Raw genomic sequence first — 21,474 nt, 5'->3', positions numbered from 1 at the left:
TTAGTGCTGACAACAAAAGATAAAGCAAGGCACATATGCAATTTAAAAGATTTCTAATAACTGTGTTAAAAAAGTATAAAGGAATGGATAGAATTTTATTTTAATCTAGTATATCTAAAATATTATCATTTCAACATGTAATCCATATAAAATATTAGTGAAATATTTTCTTTTTTCAAGTAATAAGTATTGAAATTCAATGTGTTTGTTACTCTTACAGCACATCTCAACTCTGACTAGTCACAAAAAACCACATGTGGTATATAGCTATCATAAACAGCATACCTCTGGGCTACAGGGCTACAGGTGTTGCTTACTTGCTAAGCCTGCACGAAGCCCTGGGTTTGATCCTCAGCACTGTGGACAATACAAAAATAAAGTGCAGATGTATTCTATTCAGGATGGACAGACAGACAAATGTTGCCATAGTAGTGCTACAGCCACATACATTCAAGGATATTGAGACATTCTAAACCAGGGTGATCTTCTAGTTTTAGAGACTAGTGTTTCAAAATGTGTGCAAGAGTCTAGTATTTTCAGGAATAATTTGCAAATGCTGAATATTTTAGAAAACTATTTTTTTGTGCCAGAATGAGACCATCTACTGTAATGTGCTGAAGAACCTGAAAGACAGGCTTACTGGTCACTGGATGACGTGTCACATTAGTTTTTTTTTCCAGTTTTATTATGCTTCAACATAACTCATTTATTCCATAAATATTATTGAAACTTCTCAGTTCATTGTTAAAACAGAAAAATATTGATTATAAAAGTAGATTCAACAAAAACAGGTAGCAAAATATATTTAAATAACTATGCAATCAGCTTTACTTACTCTGTGCAACTCTCAAGGATAACATCAACTTGAACTAGAAGTAGGACTCTGTCTGAATCTACAAACTCTCAAGGTTTTGCAGATTCTTCCCAATTCTAACCTTTCGTGATCAGCCATAAAGTAATTACCTTAGGTAAATGTTCCTTTATGATTTCATCATCTCTCTTCACCACCTGCATCATTTCTTGGCCTCCAAGGTAGGCAGCATTAGCTACATTTATAAAATAAAAAAGTCAAACACTTAGAATATGGAGAGCAACACAAATATCAAATTAATTTTAATCAATTCATCTACCTCCCTTTTTTATAAACCAAATGTGCTATCTGATGTGACATACTTGTGAGTCTAAGAGAGGCACATGAGACAAGTGACATGCAGAGTCTCTGGAAACAAGAGCACATGCTTCTAAAGAACCTTCTCTTAACCCTGCTTGGATTCTCAAAAGTAAAGTTTAGTTGTCCAACAGTTTAATATTAGATATCACAATAGACACATGTAATTGTACCTGACAATTTGCACTATTGTGATTTAAGGACCAGAAGCACAAATTGTTACAGATAAATCCTGTACACCAGGGAAACTGCATATGATAACTAACATGAAATGGTGATTTTTTTTTTAAAGGAAAAAAACTAAAAAAGAATGCTCATTTTTAAAGATAGACTTATAGGATCTCTAAGAGTATTCAATGAGGATACATTCCATTATACTGGTTGAAAAAGCAGCAAAATAACCCTCACTTTCAAGATGTCTTTGACATCTGTTCTCCTGTCTTTAAATATCTGCAATTACTGATGAGAAGTTCAGTGTCAGTTTGATTCGCTTTTCTTTGAAGGTATTTGCATGTGTGTGTGTGTGTGTGTGCGCGCGCGTGCGCACACAACTCTGAAGTGTTTAAGACCTTCTGCATATCAGTCATGAAAGATTCTCAATCTTTATGATGATGTATCATGATGTGGGTCATTTTCAATTTACTGCAAACTTCAGTGTTATTGATAAGTGTTTCCTCTTAGTTTTCATTTTTCTCACTTACTTGCTCTTCTCTTTCCTGTTTTAATACATAACTTTTGTTGCTGTTCTATAATTGGTTCTTCACCTCACTTTCATCTTTTGCCCTTTCTAATGAAGTTTTAATTTGGACAATGTGTGTGCTGTGCAAGACAGCAGGATTGGGGTGACTGATGATGAATCTGTTTGCAGAGGCCTTCTCAGGCTCATCTTCCTTCTCGCACTTGAACTTCTGAGTCTCAACTTGAGGGAGACAGGCTCTTTTGTAACTGTGTAGACCATCTTCTCAGCCAGTGCTATACAGTGTATTTCACATGATGAATGATAGAGATGTTCTGTACCTGCTGCTTATTACATGTGGCTGCTGCACTTCAAATGTGGCTAGTGGGACAAAGAACTATATTTCTAATGTAATTATAATTAATTTTACCTTCAACAGCTGCATTTGACAGTGGCTTCTGTACTAGACAGCAGGGCTGTGAGTGCTTGTTCCCTATACTTTGCTTCATCAGCCTCTCCTACTCTTGCTCACTCTCTTTCATAAATTCACTGAAATTTCTTGTTAGCTAAGGACTTCCCTGTCATTCTCTTATCATCCTCAAGGATTCCTTTGATATAATTTTTATCAAATGAAGGCAAGTATTTGTGATTAATTGGCTTTTCTTCAAAGAGAAGTCTTTGCTTTTTCTAAAGTAATAAATCACTTTTTTAAGAAATAATTTATTAACTTCTTTAATTCCCACAGTGATCCTAAAAACATCTACATGATATTAATTATTGGGTTAGCCAGTTTCTTTGTTCACAATGGGGCACTTACTATGTCTTAAGTACAGGAGACGAAAAGAGATAATCCCTATCCCAAAGAATTTACACGTAAGTGGTTTTTATTTATTTTATGCCATGTGTTTAATAGCAAGCTGCTTCCTCCATTTAAACATCTTAAATATAGCCATTATATAATTCCTAAAGTGAGATTTTAATCATTCTTGTCCATCTGTGATATTAGCATAAATACACATAGGGGTAAATAGTCTCCATTTCCTTGGCCTAATCTAAATCAAGACAGGCTGTTTAGTCACAGATTTACAGTAAGGATGTGTAATGCAAGACTCTAAAGTCCTACTTCCAAAGTCGGTACTCCACATTACTGTAATATAATCCAAGGAATTGATAATAACCAAATAAAACAATAGGTTAATAAATTATGGTCCATCCCCCTCAATTAATTCAACACATAACTTACTAAAAATTATGCTAAAGAATATATAATGTCAAATACATATTTAAGTATAACAGTAGTTGGAAAAAAGCAGATTACAAACTGATAAAGTATGATCCTATTGTAAATAAAAGACAGATATGTGGTACAGATATATGAAATGATGAACAATAAAATAATAATAGTGGTTCTTTCTAGTTGATGGAATCCATGTTCTCCCTTTTCTTCTCCCTCTCCTCCCTCCCTTCCAACTGGTAATGGTATTCTTCCTGCAAATACAAGATCTATAATGCATCTATTCAGGAAAAGTATTTACTTGTGTTCTTCTTCTAGCCTTGACATTTTTTTATTAGTTCTATTCAGTTATACATGACAGCAGAAAGATATTCAATTCATTGTACACAAATGGAGCAGAATTTTTCACTTCTCTGGTTGAGCATGAAGTAGAGTCACACAATTCATGCACTCATACATGTACCTAGAGTAATGATGTCTGTCTCATTTTGAGAGTGCAGGTTTTGTCCCTGGATATGAGATACCCTGTTCATTCACAGGTGGGTAGAAAGCTTTCCCTTATAGATGCAATCAGAATGATGAGCTTCTTTCCTGTTAACAGCAGGCCCTGCTGTACAGCAATCCACTTTCCAGCTCTCCTGTGTAATGTGGCTATCATTGAGTGTGACATAGATAGGCTAGTCTCAGCTAAGATTCTCATTTTTCGACACAATGTTAGAAAGACACTTATCTGCAGTGAAGGCCCCATTTATCCAAGATAGGTGGATATAACTCATTCCCCTACCTTCCCTGCAGATATAGTGGGTCTGATTTCTTTTTTGTTACCAAGGGGCTGAGTCCCATATTACAAGAAGTGAAAGCACAATACTTTCTTATATGTGACAGAAGAACCTTAGGAGCAGTCCTAATTAGTCCAAGAGTGACTTATATAGTACACCTTTTCTTCTAGGTAGAAGTTCCTCATTGCAATTCTGGGTGCTTGAAATTCAACACAAAACACTCTGACCATGAGCAAAATGTTACTCTGTAATTATAAACGGTAGATTTACTTTTACCTTTCCAGATCCATTACAGAAATTCCAGTTGACCAGTGATGTTCATAATCAAATCAATTGGTTTCATATATATATATATATATATATATATATATATATAATACGAAGTATAAAATGTAGAGTAACATACCCTTCCTATAAAAATGTCTTTTTTTAGCCTTCCTATAAAAATGCCAATATAGATAGTATAGAACCTACAAAAGAATTATATTACAAAAGCTAAATCCTAAATCAACTGTGTTAAATTTGGTACTTGTTTCCCTTTGGGGGGATGTCCTATGGTAACGGAGGCCTTCAATTTACATTCTAACTAGGTAAGTAGCAATGAGTACTTACATCAGACACTCTCCAACTTTTAGTAAGGCCACATTCATTTAAAGCACTGAGGGCTATAAATGCAATGGAAAGGTCACCTGGGAACTGTTAGGTAATGCCAGATAAGGTTCTGATGTGGGGTGTGGGAAGCTTAACTTTGGTGCATGGCTGCCATGTGAGATGCCTCCAAGGCCCCACATCTATATATTTGAAGTGTACTGTGTTATAGCATTAAATGTGTGGTTTTAATACCTCATACTTGGCATTTTTAAAATAAATTTTTGTAAGTCAAGAAATAATTAAACTTCAATCACTGTTAGTAAAAGATTTCTGATTTTAAGCTGTTTATAAAACATAATCTTCCTCATAAAATTTGAGATATGTTTTAAGTTTCTATGAAACAAAAGTGTCTTCAGAGATGAAAAAGTGGAATCTGTTAATGAAGATTGCTGAATTTTAGATAGAAGCCATGCTGTTGCTTCCAAAAATCTCAACTGAATTGTAATCTCAAATGGAAATGACCCCAGCTTGGCACAATGGTACACACCTATAATCCCAGAGGCCTGGGAGGCTGAGGCAGGAGGATTGCAAGTTCAAAGCCAAATTAGCAAGGCCCTAAGCAATTTAGTGGGACCTTCTCTCTAAATAAAATATTTTTAAAAGGGCTGGGATATGGCTCAGTGGTTAAGTGATTAAACATCCCCAGTACCAAAAAAAAAAAAAAAAAAAAAAAAGCGGGGGGGGGGGGGGGGGAGGGGAAGAATGACCTCACATAGTTCCTCCATTTCTGAACAAAATGGAGTGATAGAAAATGGATTTGATTTCCTCTCTAAAACTAGAGCAACAAATAAAATATATGAAGAAGAAAAGATTTTCAAGACACTGGATATTGGGCAAAGAACCTAGAGAAAACTGAAAATGATGAGGTGACTGTTATAATCATCTTAGCTTGTTGTTTGTGTTGAAAAGTCTTCAGGCTGCAGTACAGGAAGGAGGAATACATGCAAAATTTGGTAATCTCCCCAAGTTGAGGAGAGCATGAGTCTTTTTTTTTATATTCTACATTTTATGATGCACTGACATCTTGGTGGCCTTGCTGACCAGGGGGAGATTACCTCTCTCAGGGATAGTTAGTTCTTTGATTTCCCTGCGAACTTGCCTTTCACATGCAAGCCAACCAATCCAAAGTCCATACTCCTTGTTACTTAGAAAACAAGCCAGCAAGTCAGTGTTTTCCCTGTTCTAAATAACCCCAGGGCCAAGTACCAGACAATTAGGGACTATCTCAAAAGTCTAGAGCTTGGCAAAATTATTCAAATTAGCTATCTTAAACTTGCCTCACCCACTCCTTTTCTTGGAACCCCTAGGCCATGTTCACCTATGTTCCTTCTGCTTTCTGACCCAATGAGGTGCTTACCTGTCTAACCCTGCCTCATGTAGCATGTCCCCCTGCTCTCCTGAAAACTGTAAGTAACTAGCTTCTCTTTCAACACAGTTTGTTTTCATGTCTGTCACTTAAACATACCTGATTAAAACAAATTCCAGGTACATTTTAAAACAAGGAGACAGGACTGACAGTCTAGGGAGGTGAATGCTTTGGTTTTTGACAAGGCAAAATAGTGGGAGGAGAGATCTACCATGAATGAGGAAAGCTCCAGAGATCTGCAGAGGGTTACCATTTAGTTTCAGCTAAGTTTTGATCAATATAATCATATGAGAAATAACCAGAAACTGGGGGAAGCATATGTTGATCAGTATTACCTTTAATAGTCCCAAACTGGAAATGACCCAAACACCATCAACACACAATAAATACACTGAAGTGTAATTCAACCAATGGCAAAGTACAGTATAATTAAATGAAAAAACCACAGGCAACAAAACAGGTGTACATCACACTCTGCTGCATGAAAGAAGCCAGATACAAAAGGACAAACAAGTGACACAGAGTTCAAAACTAGGCAAAACTAAATAGTATCAGTAGATGTCAAGAGAGTAACTACATTTGGAGATGGTGTAAGAGGGCTTAAAGGGGCTTAAAGGGGGCTTCTCAGAGCCAGGCAGTGGACCTTGAGTTGGGTGGTAGTTAAGGGAACACTGTACTGATATAATTCATGGGGTACTTTTATAGTTAAACATTTTTCTGTCATTTCTTAATTAAAAACTTAAAATTCAAAGAACTTGTAGAGATTTTTAACACTTTTTAAAACAAAAGTTTCATCAGGAAATGCGCCCAATCCCTTTATTATGACTCTTATTTTTTTTTTCTTGGTAATTTCCCTCTAAGTATACTCTCCCCTCCACCCATACCCCCCACACTTAACCAGAACACGAGTTTATTTTCCAGTAATTGCTCTTAGGAAGCCATCTTTGTCATTCCTCAGAAATGCTCTTAATGCAGCACAGTGGTCAGAAATAATAATACCAAATAGAAGTGTAATTTCCTAAGTGGAAAACACATTTCTCTTGGCAATAACTGTCAACAGCATTCCTGGAAACCCAGCAGAATTCAGAGTTTCAAGCACCATAGTGAAGGAAATGTTTAGTACCAGGAATAATGGAAACAAAAACATGAAAGAAAGAATGATTCAGAAGAATGTTAATTGTTTACTTTAGTTGCATTAAAAATAAAAATACAAGGGCCGGGGTTGTGGCTCATCGGTAAAGTGCTCATTTAGCACGTGCGAGGCCCTGGGTTCAATCTTCAACACCACAAAAAAAAAATAATAATAAATACATAAAACAAAGGTATTGTGTCCAACCACAACTAAAAATACATATTAAAAATAAATAAAAATACAGGTATGAAAAAAGGACTCGCTGAGGAGTCAATCTATTTTATTGGCTACCACCATCTTCTGAAATCTACTTAATGTTCAAATATTACTTTGGGACTTCAACTTATAGTAGAAGGGCTAAACGGTTTGAAATATCTGAGTGGGGGTTAAAGTTGGAAGACCAGTAGAACATTAATTTCATAGTTCAAATGTTATCAATGAGTTTTCCAAGTGCACATAATCTATAGCAGAAGGCTGCCTTCTGTTTAATACTGTCACTTATACTGGTGCCATTTTGTCAGTTTGGAAAAATACCAAGTCACCTTCAAGTCCAAGCTTACTTATCTTCTCTATTATTTATACAGGTAAAATGATCTCTCTTTCAAAGAACCACACACATTCTGCATCTATTTTTACGAGAGCCCTTACTGTGTTAAATTAAACATTTTCCACATTTGTTTCTCCTAGTGCACTGTCAGTAACTTAAGGGCAGAACCTATATTTCATTCATTATTTCTACCATGCTTGACAATTTGGTTTATGGCATGTCTTTGGAAAGAAGGTTATTAACTGAAATAAATTGGAATGGACTGAGGGAGGAGGTAGCGTGGGGCTACTAGTTTTGGAGGGTGAGGAGGATAAGTCTACCGCCTCATTTGAAGTGGTCCAAGAACTGAGATCACAATGGATGCCAAAAGTGGAGGCCGAAGCACACCAACATTGATAGGCCAAGCTGACAGGTGTTGGTATACAAGTGGGATAAATAATCACAGGATAGAGGGCAGGTCCAGGAGTTTCTGTTGAGACAAGTCAGAAACTAGGCTACATAAGCACTAGTTAGATAGCATCCAGGGACAATAGAGAGGCAAATAAAATCACAAGTAATGATCAAATGGAAGGTTTTAAAGAGATGCACGAATAGCTTTCTGAAGCAGAACTTGGAGTTGAGAAGAAATTGTCCTGCTATTTTGGGAGTATATGGTCTAGTGCCACTGGGTGATTCCACAGAATACTATGACTTTGTCACCATAGTGGGGAGAAAAGGTTAATTGGTGCTGAAGCAAAGGGAATTACTGGATACAGGCATAGTGTAATTAGGGCAGGTGAGTCATGGAGACAGGAAATCTACCATGTGTGGTATACACACTGCAGTGTAAAGTGTGATGGTTACTCCTCATCTATTCTGTCTGAACTATTACTTTTATCACTTTAAGTCTTTAAAGGGACCGACAGAGTCTTATGTCCAAAATAAATCACGATATTTATAAGGAAAAATGATTCTTTTAAAAAATGTATTCCTTATAAGATTTGGTGGATAGAAAAAAGGTTTAGTACATTTATCTCCGTGATGATGGAAGGGTGGCTGGGAAGGGAAGTCACTAATAACAACTAATACAGGTGAAACAGTAACATGTTCTATTTTAAACTCCCCTTAAAATAAAAAAAAATATATAATAATAACCATGGGAACTGAAATGGGCTCTCCCATGAACAGATACATTCAGACATCTTTGCAGAAGGCCAGCAACAATTAAGAAATACACTTGTAGACCCTAGTCTGAGGTTTTACCTTGCCAAGGGTTATAAACTCTGAAGACATTTTGGATAAACATGGCTGTGGTAGATTTTAGTCATGGTGGACAGGAAATGGAGTTAACTGCCTTAGTGAGGTGTTTGGTAGGTGATTAAATACATGAGAGATGAGTCTTAAGACTATCTTGTAGGAGGCTGTAGTAGATAATGATGTAATGATCCAAAAGCCAATAAAAAAATTCTTCATTTCCCTTGACTTCCTCTAACAAGAGATGAGGAAAGTCAATGTGTGACTTCTCTATATCCCTTTTAGGGAGTGATGTGACAGTTTTGGCTTTTAATCTAGAGGAGGAAAATCCTGGGAAGGACTTCTCCTTCTTAATAACCCAAAGGCTAATTAGGAATAGACCTTTTGCTTTTTTACCTCTCCCCAACTCTTTTTGTTTTCTATTGGAATGTCAAATAGGAGGCCTAGGGAGCCATCATATAAGCATGAGATGATGAGCATTGGAAAAAGGTCTACATGCTAAGGCCAACAGAGTGGAAATGTACCAATAACCCACAGCCCTGATGGCATCGTGTGGATGATTTTTACTTCATCTTACTACATCTCAATTTCTTGGTGCATGAGAAAAACCGACCTCTCTGTTTTGGCCACTGTTAACTATAGTCAAATTCATAGTTTTCTGTTAACTATAGTCAAATTCATCCCAGCTGATAAAAATAAAGATAGTGCCTTTGAATTTTCTGAGTGTTTTTGTCTGAAGCACAGGGGTTGTTATGCTTAATTTCCATGGGATTCTGGCAATGGAGTGGGGGAGAAAGGTGGCATCATACGACATCTGCACAAATCTAGGGATTTCAAGAGAAAGAAGTTGTAGTGGCTGACTGAAAAGAGCCTTTCAAGGGTAGGCCCTCCTTGCACATCTTCTGACTATCCCTGAGGGTAACAAGATTTGGGGGTTACAGGGGAGTTAGGAAGGCTGGAGACAAGCAGGTCTGCATGGTAGCAAAGTCTGGGATTGAGGTCAGATTATGAGACTTAAGTATTCTGGAGACCTAAGAAGTTTCCACTCTATGAGAATCCATGCACCACTGCCAGCAGAGTAAGGTGGGGTATTCAAAGAGCCATAAAACAGGAGGTTCTGTCAAAAGATTTAGCAGGGCTACATAGGCTCAGAAACTAGGATGAAGCCATTTAACAAGGGGAATTTCTTTAGCGGTTCTTTAGTTTTTCCAGGTTGTTTTCCATATTTAGTAATGATGCCAAATGTGGCTTTTAACAATGTAGAAATCAGAACTAAGAGAAATTCTCCCATTGTAAAATTTCTGTGTAATATGGAAAAATGTTAATTATTCATTTGATTTATTATGTGTTTCTTTGTAAGCCAGGATTCTGGTTATTATGATCATCCATTTAGTCTGCAAATTGATAACTCACACAAGTGACAGTGCATTCACCCAAAAGAAAAATGCAACCCAAGATACCATATTTTTTTTAATAATACAACTTTTTAGACTGAAAGATAATTTTAAAATCTAAGATTTCTTCAGAAAAATACAGTAGGATATTCACAGGCCCATTTGTTTCTAAAAGGGAGATGATATCCTCACATCAGATTTAATCATTCTTGGCCCTAAATCCAAACACTACAAAAGCCAAAAACGCCTTGTTTTCCCCTTTATTCCTGAATTTGAGGTAGAACTTATAAGAATCGTTAAAAACTGCAGTTGGGTTTTATTTTTACAAGCTGCTCACACAAGTGAAAGAATAGGTAGCAAGGGGGTTTCTTCTTAATAAAAAAAAATTAATGTGTTTGAGTTAAAAATACTCTAAGAAATTTGTGATTCTTCAGTGAATCTTGTGTTGTCAGCTCATTAAATAGTTCAGTTCATTAGATGTCATTGTAAATATTTTAAAAAGTTACTTTGATATTGATTAAAGAAAGGAAAAATGTGAAAGTTTCTTTTGCAAGAACATATTCAACAAAGTAACCCAGCAGGAATTCTTTATTTCTCTGTGCTATGTTTTTCTAGTTAGGTAACTGAAAGGAATTAAAACATCAATTTAGCCTAATTAAAAGAACTTAGAATATTTTTAAAAAGTTAATTATTTGACCTGTGAAACTGCTGAGCTAAAATATATCTTCTTTTAGCCTTGATCAGAAAATCCAATTTAGTTGTCTGAGAGGAAAGTCCACTTCTCATGAGATGGAAGAACATCTACTCTAAAGAAAATATGGAGTAGCAAACATTCCATACTTGAAATAAAGGAGGAAAATATCCACGAATGTTCTTTAAAAATAACATTTAAAACAATCTAGTTATATAGATACCACTGGTGAACACTGGTAGTGTTTATAATGCATGCTAACTGGATTAGGGTTACTCTTCTCTGAATGCTGGGTAGGAAACGATGTTTCACACACACCGGAGAAGAACACTAATGCCACAGCACACCAGTCTCCATGAAGGGATGCTCCATCTTTGCCAAAGGGTAGTAGCATTTAAAATACTTGAATATTTTGATTCCTTGAATTTTTCAGAGCTTACAACAACAACAACAACAATGTGAGTATATAAACTAAAGGATACAGAAGAATAGTTTTTATCTAGATAGGGCAGGATTTATTATCCACTACTTGGACTAGAGAACTTCCTCCATTTGTTTCCGTGTGATTTCTCCTGAAGCACAGACATTACATAATGTGCAAACACTGCAAGGCCTGTACAAGTCAAGCTGGCAAGTTAAGGGTCATTGTCTAGATGACAGTCAAGTCAGAGAGAAGGAGACCTGCAGGGGGAATATCCAGCTAGACCAGACAGTACCGCTTCTTTCCCCTTGGCAACCTTTCTCTTCATGAAACCTGAAATCATGCCACCAATTCATGTGACTATATGAATATTGGTTACCTTCACCATATGTGGGGCATAGGCTCTGACAGAGCCCACTAATCATCTACAAGGGTATCAGGTCTTCTATTTTGAGCTCTCTCTCAGCTGGGACCTTCTTCCATTTGTAGTAAGCAAGCCAATAGGAGTTGTATAAGGATGGTAAAGGCATGTCTGGACAAAGCTTGCTTCTGTGAGGGTTGTTGCCAAGAGGAGGCAGAGCGACAGGGGATCCAGAGGAGACAGGTGAGAAGAGGTGCCTAGGATATTTGAGACTCTTAGTTAATGATCAGCTTGGGGACACTATTAAGAGACTGAACTAAGTATCCAAGTAGGGAATGAACTGAGAACCCAAAAAAGAAAGAGGACAAGTAATTCTTATCTCCTTTCTCTTTACCCAGTTACACAGACTGGGTAGGTAATGGGAATAAAATGGAGGCTACTGAACTAATGAATACTTGGATATCAGAAGGCCATATCTAGAGCCAATGAGTTAGAAGACTAGAGAAGGAAAGGATGGAAGATGAGGGCTATTCATTTTCAAGTTTATTTGTTGGAATGAGATGAAAATGTTCAGTCTGGTTTATAGTACATTTTGCATGTGGCATAACTCTACTATGGTTGTGTGGGAAAGGAAGTCCAGATTCCTCAAGCAACAATGTGGCTGGAAGGCTCTGGTTGTGGTGAATGTGTCCTGTGTCTAACCTGCCTTCTCCCTGTTTCCTGAATTTGGGGCTGCTAGAAGACGTAATTGGAGGTCAATCACTGCAGTTAAAAGGAAGACTCCTTTCTTTCAAGTGTAGTTTTTGGGGCCTGCTTCTCTAACAGGCATTTATAACTTGGAAAAATACCTTTTTATCAACACCTTTTTAAATAAAAAATAAGTATTTGACTATATGTTATATGTATAATATATTCATAAGTATATAATTGTAATTCATTTTACCTAGACTTTTCATTTGTAAATAAAGAAACAAATACACATTTCTTATATCCCATGTCCTAATTTGGGCTTAGAAAATATTTCCAAGGAGGCATAAGGAAAGCATGGTAGCTGCCTTGGAATGTGCTCTTAGTCCTAGGGCTGTGGGTCCTCAACCTTCTCGTGTCTCAAGGATAAAGAACACCTAATTTAGGCAGTCAGAATGAAGAAAACACCTATCCTAGGGAGGAAAATGAAGTCCCCAGCTGAAGAATACTTTTATTTTTATTTAGTTTTTGGTACTGGGGATTGAACCTGGTGTTTAATCACTAAGCCACATCCCCAGGCCCCCTCCTTTTTAAAAAAATTTATTTAGAGACAGGGTCTTGCTTAGGACCTCACTAAGTTGCTGAGGCTGGCTTTGAACCCATAATCCTCCTGCCTTAGCCTCCTGAACTTCTGGGATTATAGGCATGTGCCACCAGGTCTGGTGAATGCTTTTATTTTTAATTTAATTCTTATTTAAGATAATTTTAGAGTCACATGCAAGTTTTGAGAAATATATGTACCCTTTACTCAGTTTCCCCTAAAGATTACATCTTGCAACACTACAGTATAGTATTACAACAAAGACACTGACACTTATACAGTCAAAATAAAAAAAAATAATTCCATCACTGCAAGGATCTCTCTTGTTGCCCTTTTATAAACCTGCTCATTTCCATCCTTGCCCTCTTTCCATCCTTAACACTTGGCAACCATTAATTTATTTTCCAAATCTGTAATTTTATAATTTTCTGAATGTTATTACATGGAGTCATACCTATGTAAATACCTATGTAAATTTGGGGATTTTTCCCCCACTAAACATAATACTCTAGAGACAGATTACACATTTGTGTGTGTGTTAAGAGCTAGTTCCTTTTTATTGTTGAGTAGCTTTCTGTGGTATGGCTACATCAGACTTTGTTTAGCTTTGTTACAGACATCAGGTTGTTTCCAGTTTTGGGTTATTATGGTCTTTGTGTAAACATAATTCTCATTCATCAGGGATGAATGTCTGTAAATGCAATTGCTAGGTTCAATGGTAGTTGCACATTTAGTGTTTTAAGAAACAAGCTGTTTTTTCCCTAAGTAGTATATAATTTTATATTATAGAAGCAGAGTACGAGTGATTCAATCTTGCTGCATCCTCACTGGAGTCTGCTGTTGCTATTTTTCATTTCAACTCTTCTGATAGGTATATAATGATATTTCATTGTGATCTTAATTTGCATTTTCATAATGACTAATGACGTTGAATAACTTCTCATGTGCTTACTTGGCATCTGAATAACCTCTTTAGTAAAATGTATGTTCATGTCTTTAATCCGTTTTCTAAGTGGATTGTTTGGATTTTTATTACAAGGCACATTACTGATCTGAAAATATGAAATATGAAACTTTGAGCATAGAAGTTTCAGATTTGGGAGAGTTATAGATTTTGAATTTTTGGATCAGGAATGCTCAACCTGTACAGTCTATGCAAATATTTCCCCAAATCCAAAAACCTCATATATCTGAAATACTTTTGGTACCAAAAAAAATGCTGGGGGTAGGAGGAGAGGAATCTTAAGGGGAATTAAGATGATCTTATTGAAGAACATATAGAAAATTTCACATACGTTTGCCAGAATTTCAAATGTTGCTTTCCATTTGGTCTCAAATAATTTCCAAAGATGAACTGGCCCTGAGAGATCACCTAGTGTAATTCTTAATTTGATCAACAACAGAACCAAAGAGGGAAAGTGACTAAATTGAGGCCACAGATTCAGTCTAGGCTGACCCAGTTTGTGTGTGTGTTAGCATCCACATATCAGAGAGAACATCTGAGGGTTTCTGGTCCCAGGCAGTGCTGTTCCCACACACCATACAACCCCTTGTCTGTAAACAGGAGCAAAAGGTGAGGAGTTAGACCAGAGAGTCTTCTTTAAGGGACATCTCCAACTTCAACCTCTGGCAGTTTCTATGACTATCCCCAGCCTTGCTTTCCCTCTCCCTCTCTCATCTTTTTGTCACTACTATGTTAAGGCTATAATAAAGAATGGGAGTTGGAGAGAGGAGAGAAAAAAATCCACAAATATAGAATATATATTAAGCCTTGTATCTGTGATGACTGTTGATAGATACATATTTGGAAAACACCTCACATATTAAGTGTAGCTGCACAGCTGGACAGGGACCGTGGTTAGTTAATCACTGTGCATGTGATTCTGTGGCATTCTCAACACAGGAGATGATGCTAAACTTTTTTCAGGAGTCCTGCCTTTACCATCAACTAGGGCAAAAAGACAACTGCAGCAGCTACAGTGAAAGACACACTACCTGGCTCTGAACACTGTGGTGTGATGATTAATCCTTTTAGAATTTAAGCTCCCACAACAAGATTTAATGGAGGAAAATAAAAGCATAACCTGTCTACTCCACTGGAATAGTGGGCCTGGTTTTCTTAGGCTGTTTTTGCAAAACACTAAACCAACAAGGCAAACCCTGGGCTCCTAGGAGGACTCAACACATGCTACGCACTACACACAGAACTGCTTCGAGACTGGAGAATCAGAAGCATAGGTAAAATTAAAGTTTGATGAGGCTTTTCTACCCATTTGCATTACAGAACTCCCTTCACTCACTCCTGTTTCTAATTTATTTATCTCTGGTTTTAAACCTTTGGGGGGGGGGAATCCAACAAACAACTGCTTGCTTGATATTCATCCTCTGCCTAAGATTTATGTGTAAATATTTCCTTATTCAACAATAACATATACCTTTTAAAATGTGCTTACCAAGGCAGAACGGTTGTAATATATTCGTCTGTAAAAATTCAGTCTTCAGGTTCATTACTTGAAGGCCCATTCTGATTATCAAGGACTTGATTTTCTCAGGACATGGTTTAAGTAATAAGTAGCCAGTGACATAGAGAGCATATCGAAACCAGCACAGAAATGGAGTGGCAATCCTGCCATTGGGTGACTCAGCCATTCGCTCAATGGTTGGGAATAGCAGAAAGGTGTGAATGACCTAAAATAAACAAACACACTTTGATGAGAGGTTTTCTTAAGGGATAACTCATTCCTTTATTGTTTCTCTACACAATAATGACAAATGACTAGATTAGAATATGATTAGACTCCCCTTCAGATTGAGAAGAACCCCCACCTATTGCTTTCCCTCTCAATTCATAACCAGTTTGGACAGGATCTAAGGATGTCTCTTGGGATGTTGGGGTTAATTTTCAGGGAGGGGGGATTTGGAGTTGATTATTCAGTTTGTTTGGCTTTTCACTTGTTAGGATGGAGTAGCAACTTCTAAACTCTTACACATGGACCTGGAAAGCAGAAGTCCTATTAACATTTTTGTTCATGTCTCTTGGTGCAGGGGTGCCTGTATTTTGGTTGGCTCTATTATCTTGATGTCATATGGTATGGCATGCATATATTCTGCTTAGGAGACAATTCCAATTTTTTTTTGGTGCCTTCCGTAAAATTTTATTTTTTATTTGCCTTTTTAGTTATACATGACAGTAGAGTCAATGTTGACATATTTATACAAATGTGGAGAATATCTTAATCTAATTAGGATACCAGTCTCATGAATGTGTATGATGTGGAGATTCACTGTGGTGTATTCATATATGTACATAGGAAAGTTAGTCAGATTCATTCCACTGTCTTTCCTATTTCTTCCCTCACTTCCCTTCATTCCCTTTTATCTAATCCACTGAACATCTACCCCACCCTTGTGTGTTAGCATCCACATATCAGAGAGAACATCTGACCAAAGTATTTGTACCAGTTATTACCCAGCAGTAGCACATGCCCACCAACAGTGTGTCCAATGTACAAAGATTTCAATTTCCCTACATCTTCACCAACACTTATAATCTTGTGCTTTAAAATAGTCATCCTAACATGTGTTAGTTGATATAGCATTGTGGTTTTAGTTGGCATGTCCCCGATGATTAGCAATGTCAAGTACCTTTTCATATACCTGAGTGGCCACTGGTATGTTTTCTTTGAAGAAATATCTATTCAAGTCCTTTGCCCATTTTTATATTGGGTTCAGATATTTTTTCTTTTTAATACTCATTATCCTGTGTCTTATTTAAGAAATTCTTCTCTAACCCCAAATCATGAAGATACTAGTTTTTCATTTAAAATGTTTTTTAACTCAACTAAAAGTGGATCAAGGACCTAGGAATTAGACCAGAAACCCTATGCCTAATAGAAGAAAAAGTAGGCCCAAATCTCCATCATGTTGGATTAGGCCCTGACTTCCTTAATAAGGCTCCTAAAGCGCAAATAAACAAAATCAAGAATCAATAAATGGAATGGATTCAAACTAAAAAGCTTCTCAGCAAAAGAAACAATCAATGAAGTAAAGAGAGAGTCTACAGAATGGGAGCAAATTTCTACCACACACACATCAGATAGAGCACTAATCTCCAGGATATATGAAGAACTCAAAAAACTTAACATCAAAAACAAAAAACAAACAACCCAATCAATAAATGGGCTAAGGAAAAGAACAGATACTTCTCAGAATAAGATACACAATTGATCAACAAATATATGAAAAAATGTTCAACATCTCTAGTAATAAGAGAAATGCAAATCAAAACTACTCTAAGATTTAATCTTACTCTAGTCAGAATGGCAATTATCAAGAATACAAATAACAATAAGTATTGGTGAGGATGTGGGGGGAAAAGCACACTCATACATTGTTGGTGGGACTGCAAATTGGTGCAACCAATCTGGAAAGTAGTATGGAGATTCCTTAAAAAAACCTGGAATGAAACCATCATTTGACCCAGCTATCCCACTCCTCAGTTTATACCTAAAGGACTTAAAAACAGCATACTACAGTGACGCAGCCACATCAATGTTTATAGCAGCACAATTAACAACAGCCAAACTAAGGAACCAACCTAGATGCCCTTAAACAGATGAATAGATAAAGAAACTGTAGTATATATACACAATGGAATATTACTCAGCGATAAAAGAGAATAAAATTATGGCATTTGCAGGTAAATGGACAGAGTTGGAGAATATCATGCTAAGCGAAGTAAGCCAATCCCCCAAAACCAAAGGCTGAATGTTTTTTCTAATAAGTGGATGCTAATCCATAATGGGGGGGCATGGGATGAGTGGAAGAATTTTGGATTGAGCAGAGAGGAAGGTGGGGAGGGGAGGGGAGATGGGAGTAGGAAAGATGGTGGAACGAGACAGACATCATTACTCTAGATACATGTATGATTGCACCAATGGTGTGATCCTACTTTGTGTATAACCACAGAAGTGATAAATTGTGCTCCATCTGTGTAAAATGAATCGAAGAGCATTCTGCTGTCTTGTATAACTGATTAGAACAAATAAATAAATAAAAAATTTAAAAAATAGAATGTTTCTTTAATAAATTAGTGTTACCTACAATGTAGGTTTAAACCTTTGGCTATATTTAGCTTCAGTTGTGATCTGGTGCCTTTGATATCAGATATCAGAGATTTCATTTACCAATTCTGTTATGCATTTACACTCCTCCTTCTTTTTTTAAATAATTATTTTTTAGTTGTAGTTGGAAACAATATCTTTATTTTATTTATCTTTATATGGTGCTGAGGATTGAACCTAGGGCCTCACATGTGCTAGGCCAGCGCTCTACCATTGAGCCACCACCCCAGCCCTACACTCCTCCTTCTGAAAGAAGTAAATGCTTCTCCCGTAGTCCCTGAGAGTAAAGGTGGATTTCATGTCTTTTTCATCTGCTGCTGTACACAGGCCTTTTTCATAGTAGCCTGTTTGATGGCAATGCCCAAATGTCGAATCCTATAAGATATTCCCTGTGATTCTGCCTTCATGTATCTCTTTAATAGAAAACAGGGCCTTGAGGGTCAAAACTGTGGAGGACTTTTTTCTTTCCAGCCATATTTCTTGTTTTTCCTTGGTCATATCACTCAGCTAAGTGCTCAGCTATTTCCTGTAGACTTTTTCCTTTTCTCTCAACAAGAATTGAGATATTTTAGCTATTTCTTTTTTTGGTTATAATAATCTGACCTCCACTGGATTTCCTCCTCTATCACATAATAAGAACATATTGTTCCTTGAACACCTGTATGACCTTGATGATGAGTGAAAAACATTTTTGGGAGGAGGAAGCAACATTTTCAGACAGTTTTTAAATGTTAGATTGACAATAATGCAGTGCAAATGCTTCTAATGTGTTTTTGGAATAAATGCAGGATTTCAGTCAGAATATGAAAGCGAGATTTTGCTACTCTGGCATCTTCTCAAGTAAAGAGCAGAAGAGGGGGTGCTGGATTGATTGAACTATGATTCATAAATGCTTCATGCGGCATGCAATGGGTACTTGTGATGGAGATGTCATAGGCTTCAGTAAGTCAGCAATGACAGACTCCAAAAGCCACAAATCAGAGCCAGTTGCCTGAATTGTCTTGGGCTTAAGAAATTGCTCATTCTGGATGCCACTTTCATCATAAACTCCAACTCAGGGCATTCCAACACAGAGAAGGAAAGATCAGCTCTGGAAAGCCAGCACTTTTCTAATGGCTGATCAATTTCTTTTTCCCCTTCTAGCATAACAAAGGGATACAACATTCCTGATTCACTGGTAATCACTACGATACTGAGGACACAGATAAGCAGAGTATATAGCACAACCATCATAACTAGTCATTTTCAGGTACAGGAACTATAAGCAATGAACACAGCAGCTTTCCAGGTCTCCAGAGCTCTGGAGCAGAAATCTTCCCACTGTTACATTGAGGTACAGTGGTTATACCACTATTTCACCTTTGCCTGTTGTCCAAAGATATTTATTTTTTCAGGACTGCTATCAATAGCTCAAATTCATGTTGACTGCTGTCACTTTTAGAGTTGTACCCTATGCCGTTCAGACTGGCAAAATTTAAGAAGTCTAATAATACTAAACATTGAAGAAGATGTAGATCAAGAGGAACTCTAGAACACCACCACATTTATAAAATATTACACTTCTCTCTTCTGTTTTTTAAAGTATAGTTACCTTAGTATATGTCTGGAGCTCACACAGAAAGTGTGATATTATATTATCTAATGTTAACAGTACAACTTAAGGATCTGATATTTTACTTGGATACTTAACAGCGTGCGTGAAGAGTCTGAGAGGAAAAAAGAATGAAAAATCTTTCTGTACTCAGGGTAGTGCTATAAACAACCACTTATTTTCCACCTTCAAATTCAGAGTTCTATCTCTTTAAGTTAATTTTAATATTATGAGTCCTTTTATTCTTGAAAGTGCTATAGATGTTCTGTTGGACTTCAAAAGACTTGATGGATTTCAAACGGGTGGTTTATGTGAAGACGTAGCTGGTAGAAAAAGGAAGGGCTTCTCACTACCCTGCTGAGGGCTCCTAGGTGAAGGGCTAAGGAGGCTACCTCTCCATCCTGCAGGAAGAGCTTTCCCTATAGGCCAGGGAGTAGATTTCTTGCTAGCAGCTGAGGCAGCAACAAAGAAAACTATGAAGCTGACTTCTCAACTGTGGCTGTGTCCTGGTTTGTCAGTCCCACCTGGAGCTACAGGAACAAGATCTGGTAAGGAAGCCAGGTCAGCCAGTTTACAGTTGCTGCAGAGTCCCGGGCAGCCAATATTCCTGAGCAATATCTTGAAAAGCCTGATGGTTTTGCCTTTCACATTTAGGTCCATAATCAACCTGAAACTTATTTCCACGTATGCTATGAAATATGGGTCTCATTTAATATTTTACCATATGGAAACCCAATTGTCCTAGCACGATTAACTGCAAAGGCTGACCTTTCCTTGCTTTTCTGAATGATACTCATGTTGTAAATCCTGTATATGTGTGAATGGACCCAAGTTAGGGATGTTTAATTTGTCCCACTAGCCTAGTTATTCTAACTCTGTGCCAAGATCACAATGTCATATTTACTAAAGCTTCATATATATTTTGACAGTTGGTAGGGTAAGTTTATTTCATCATCTTCTTCAAGAATGCCATGGAGTCCAGTGTGGTGGTATGCACCTGTAACCACAGCTACTCTAGAGGTTGAAGCAGAGGACTGCAAAGTTGAGGCCAGTCTAGGTAACTTAGCAAGACCCTGTTCAAAATGAAACTTAAAAAAGGGTTGGGGATGTAGCTCAGCAGTGGAGTGCTTGCTCAGCATGCACAAGGACCTGGATTTAATTCCTAGTGTCTCTCTCTCTCTCTCTCTCTCTCACACACACACACACACACACACACACGCGCGCGCGCGCGCGCGCGAATGCCTTAGATATTTCTGGCTCTCTGCATATTTGTGAACACTTCAGCAGTGGCTATCCAAATTCTACAAGCTTCTTGTGATTCTGGTTGGGACTGTCTATCCTAAATTCAGTAATACCTGAGTTTTCTAGTACATGAACACAGGACAGTTCTCCCTCTACTGTAAATCTTCCTTAATGTCTGTAAAAGACATTTTAGACAAGGACCTATAGTCATCCTGCTCCACTTTTGTTAGGTTTTCAAGATTTTATTATTTATTTTAAGATTATTTTAAGGGTATCCAAAAGTTTCACTTCCTAAATGGTGGTTGGTGATATAAGACAAATAATATTTACATGCTGAATTTGTGTCAAGCATACTTACTCAAGTGTCTTTCTAGATCTAATAACTTGTTTGGAGATCTCTTGGATTTTCTAAGTACACACCCATATCATCCACAAATAATGACAATGTTGTTTCTTCCTTTAAAATCCGTGTCTTTTATTTCTTTTACTTACTGATTGGCCCAAACCTTAAGTAAAATACTGAACGGAATAATTCTTTTTTATTTTTATTTTTGTAGTTGTAGATACAGAATGCCTT

The 21,474-nt window shown here is 37.0% G+C and overlaps 1 protein-coding gene across 3 annotated transcripts in view; it reads right to left on the bottom strand.

Moving 5' to 3' along the window:
• The window catches only part of LDAH (lipid droplet associated hydrolase), a 104,539-nt gene that overhangs the window by 13,177 nt on the left and 69,888 nt on the right, over positions 1-21,474 (bottom strand). For 2 of the 3 annotated variants that reach the window (XR_014018444.1, XM_081263994.1), the window contains exons 5-6: positions 15,395-15,629; positions 964-1,046 (exon numbers count right to left, since the gene is read on the bottom strand). Coding sequence is in view for 2 of the 3 variants with exons in the window: in XM_081263994.1 (XP_081120120.1) it covers positions 964-1,046; positions 15,395-15,629 (318 nt within the window). In the remaining variant the exon portion in view is untranslated. Of the gene's footprint in view, positions 1-963; positions 1,047-15,394; positions 15,630-21,474 lie in introns of those variants that run through there. The other variant, XM_081263997.1, reaches the window with a different exon arrangement.

This window comes from Spermophilus citellus (assembly GCF_964194105.1).
Source record: "Spermophilus citellus genome assembly, chromosome: 13".
NCBI classification, from domain to species: domain Eukaryota; kingdom Metazoa; phylum Chordata; class Mammalia; order Rodentia; family Sciuridae; genus Spermophilus; species Spermophilus citellus.
Note: the sequence above shows the minus strand (reverse complement) of the source record. Positions and strands in the feature narration are given on the sequence as shown.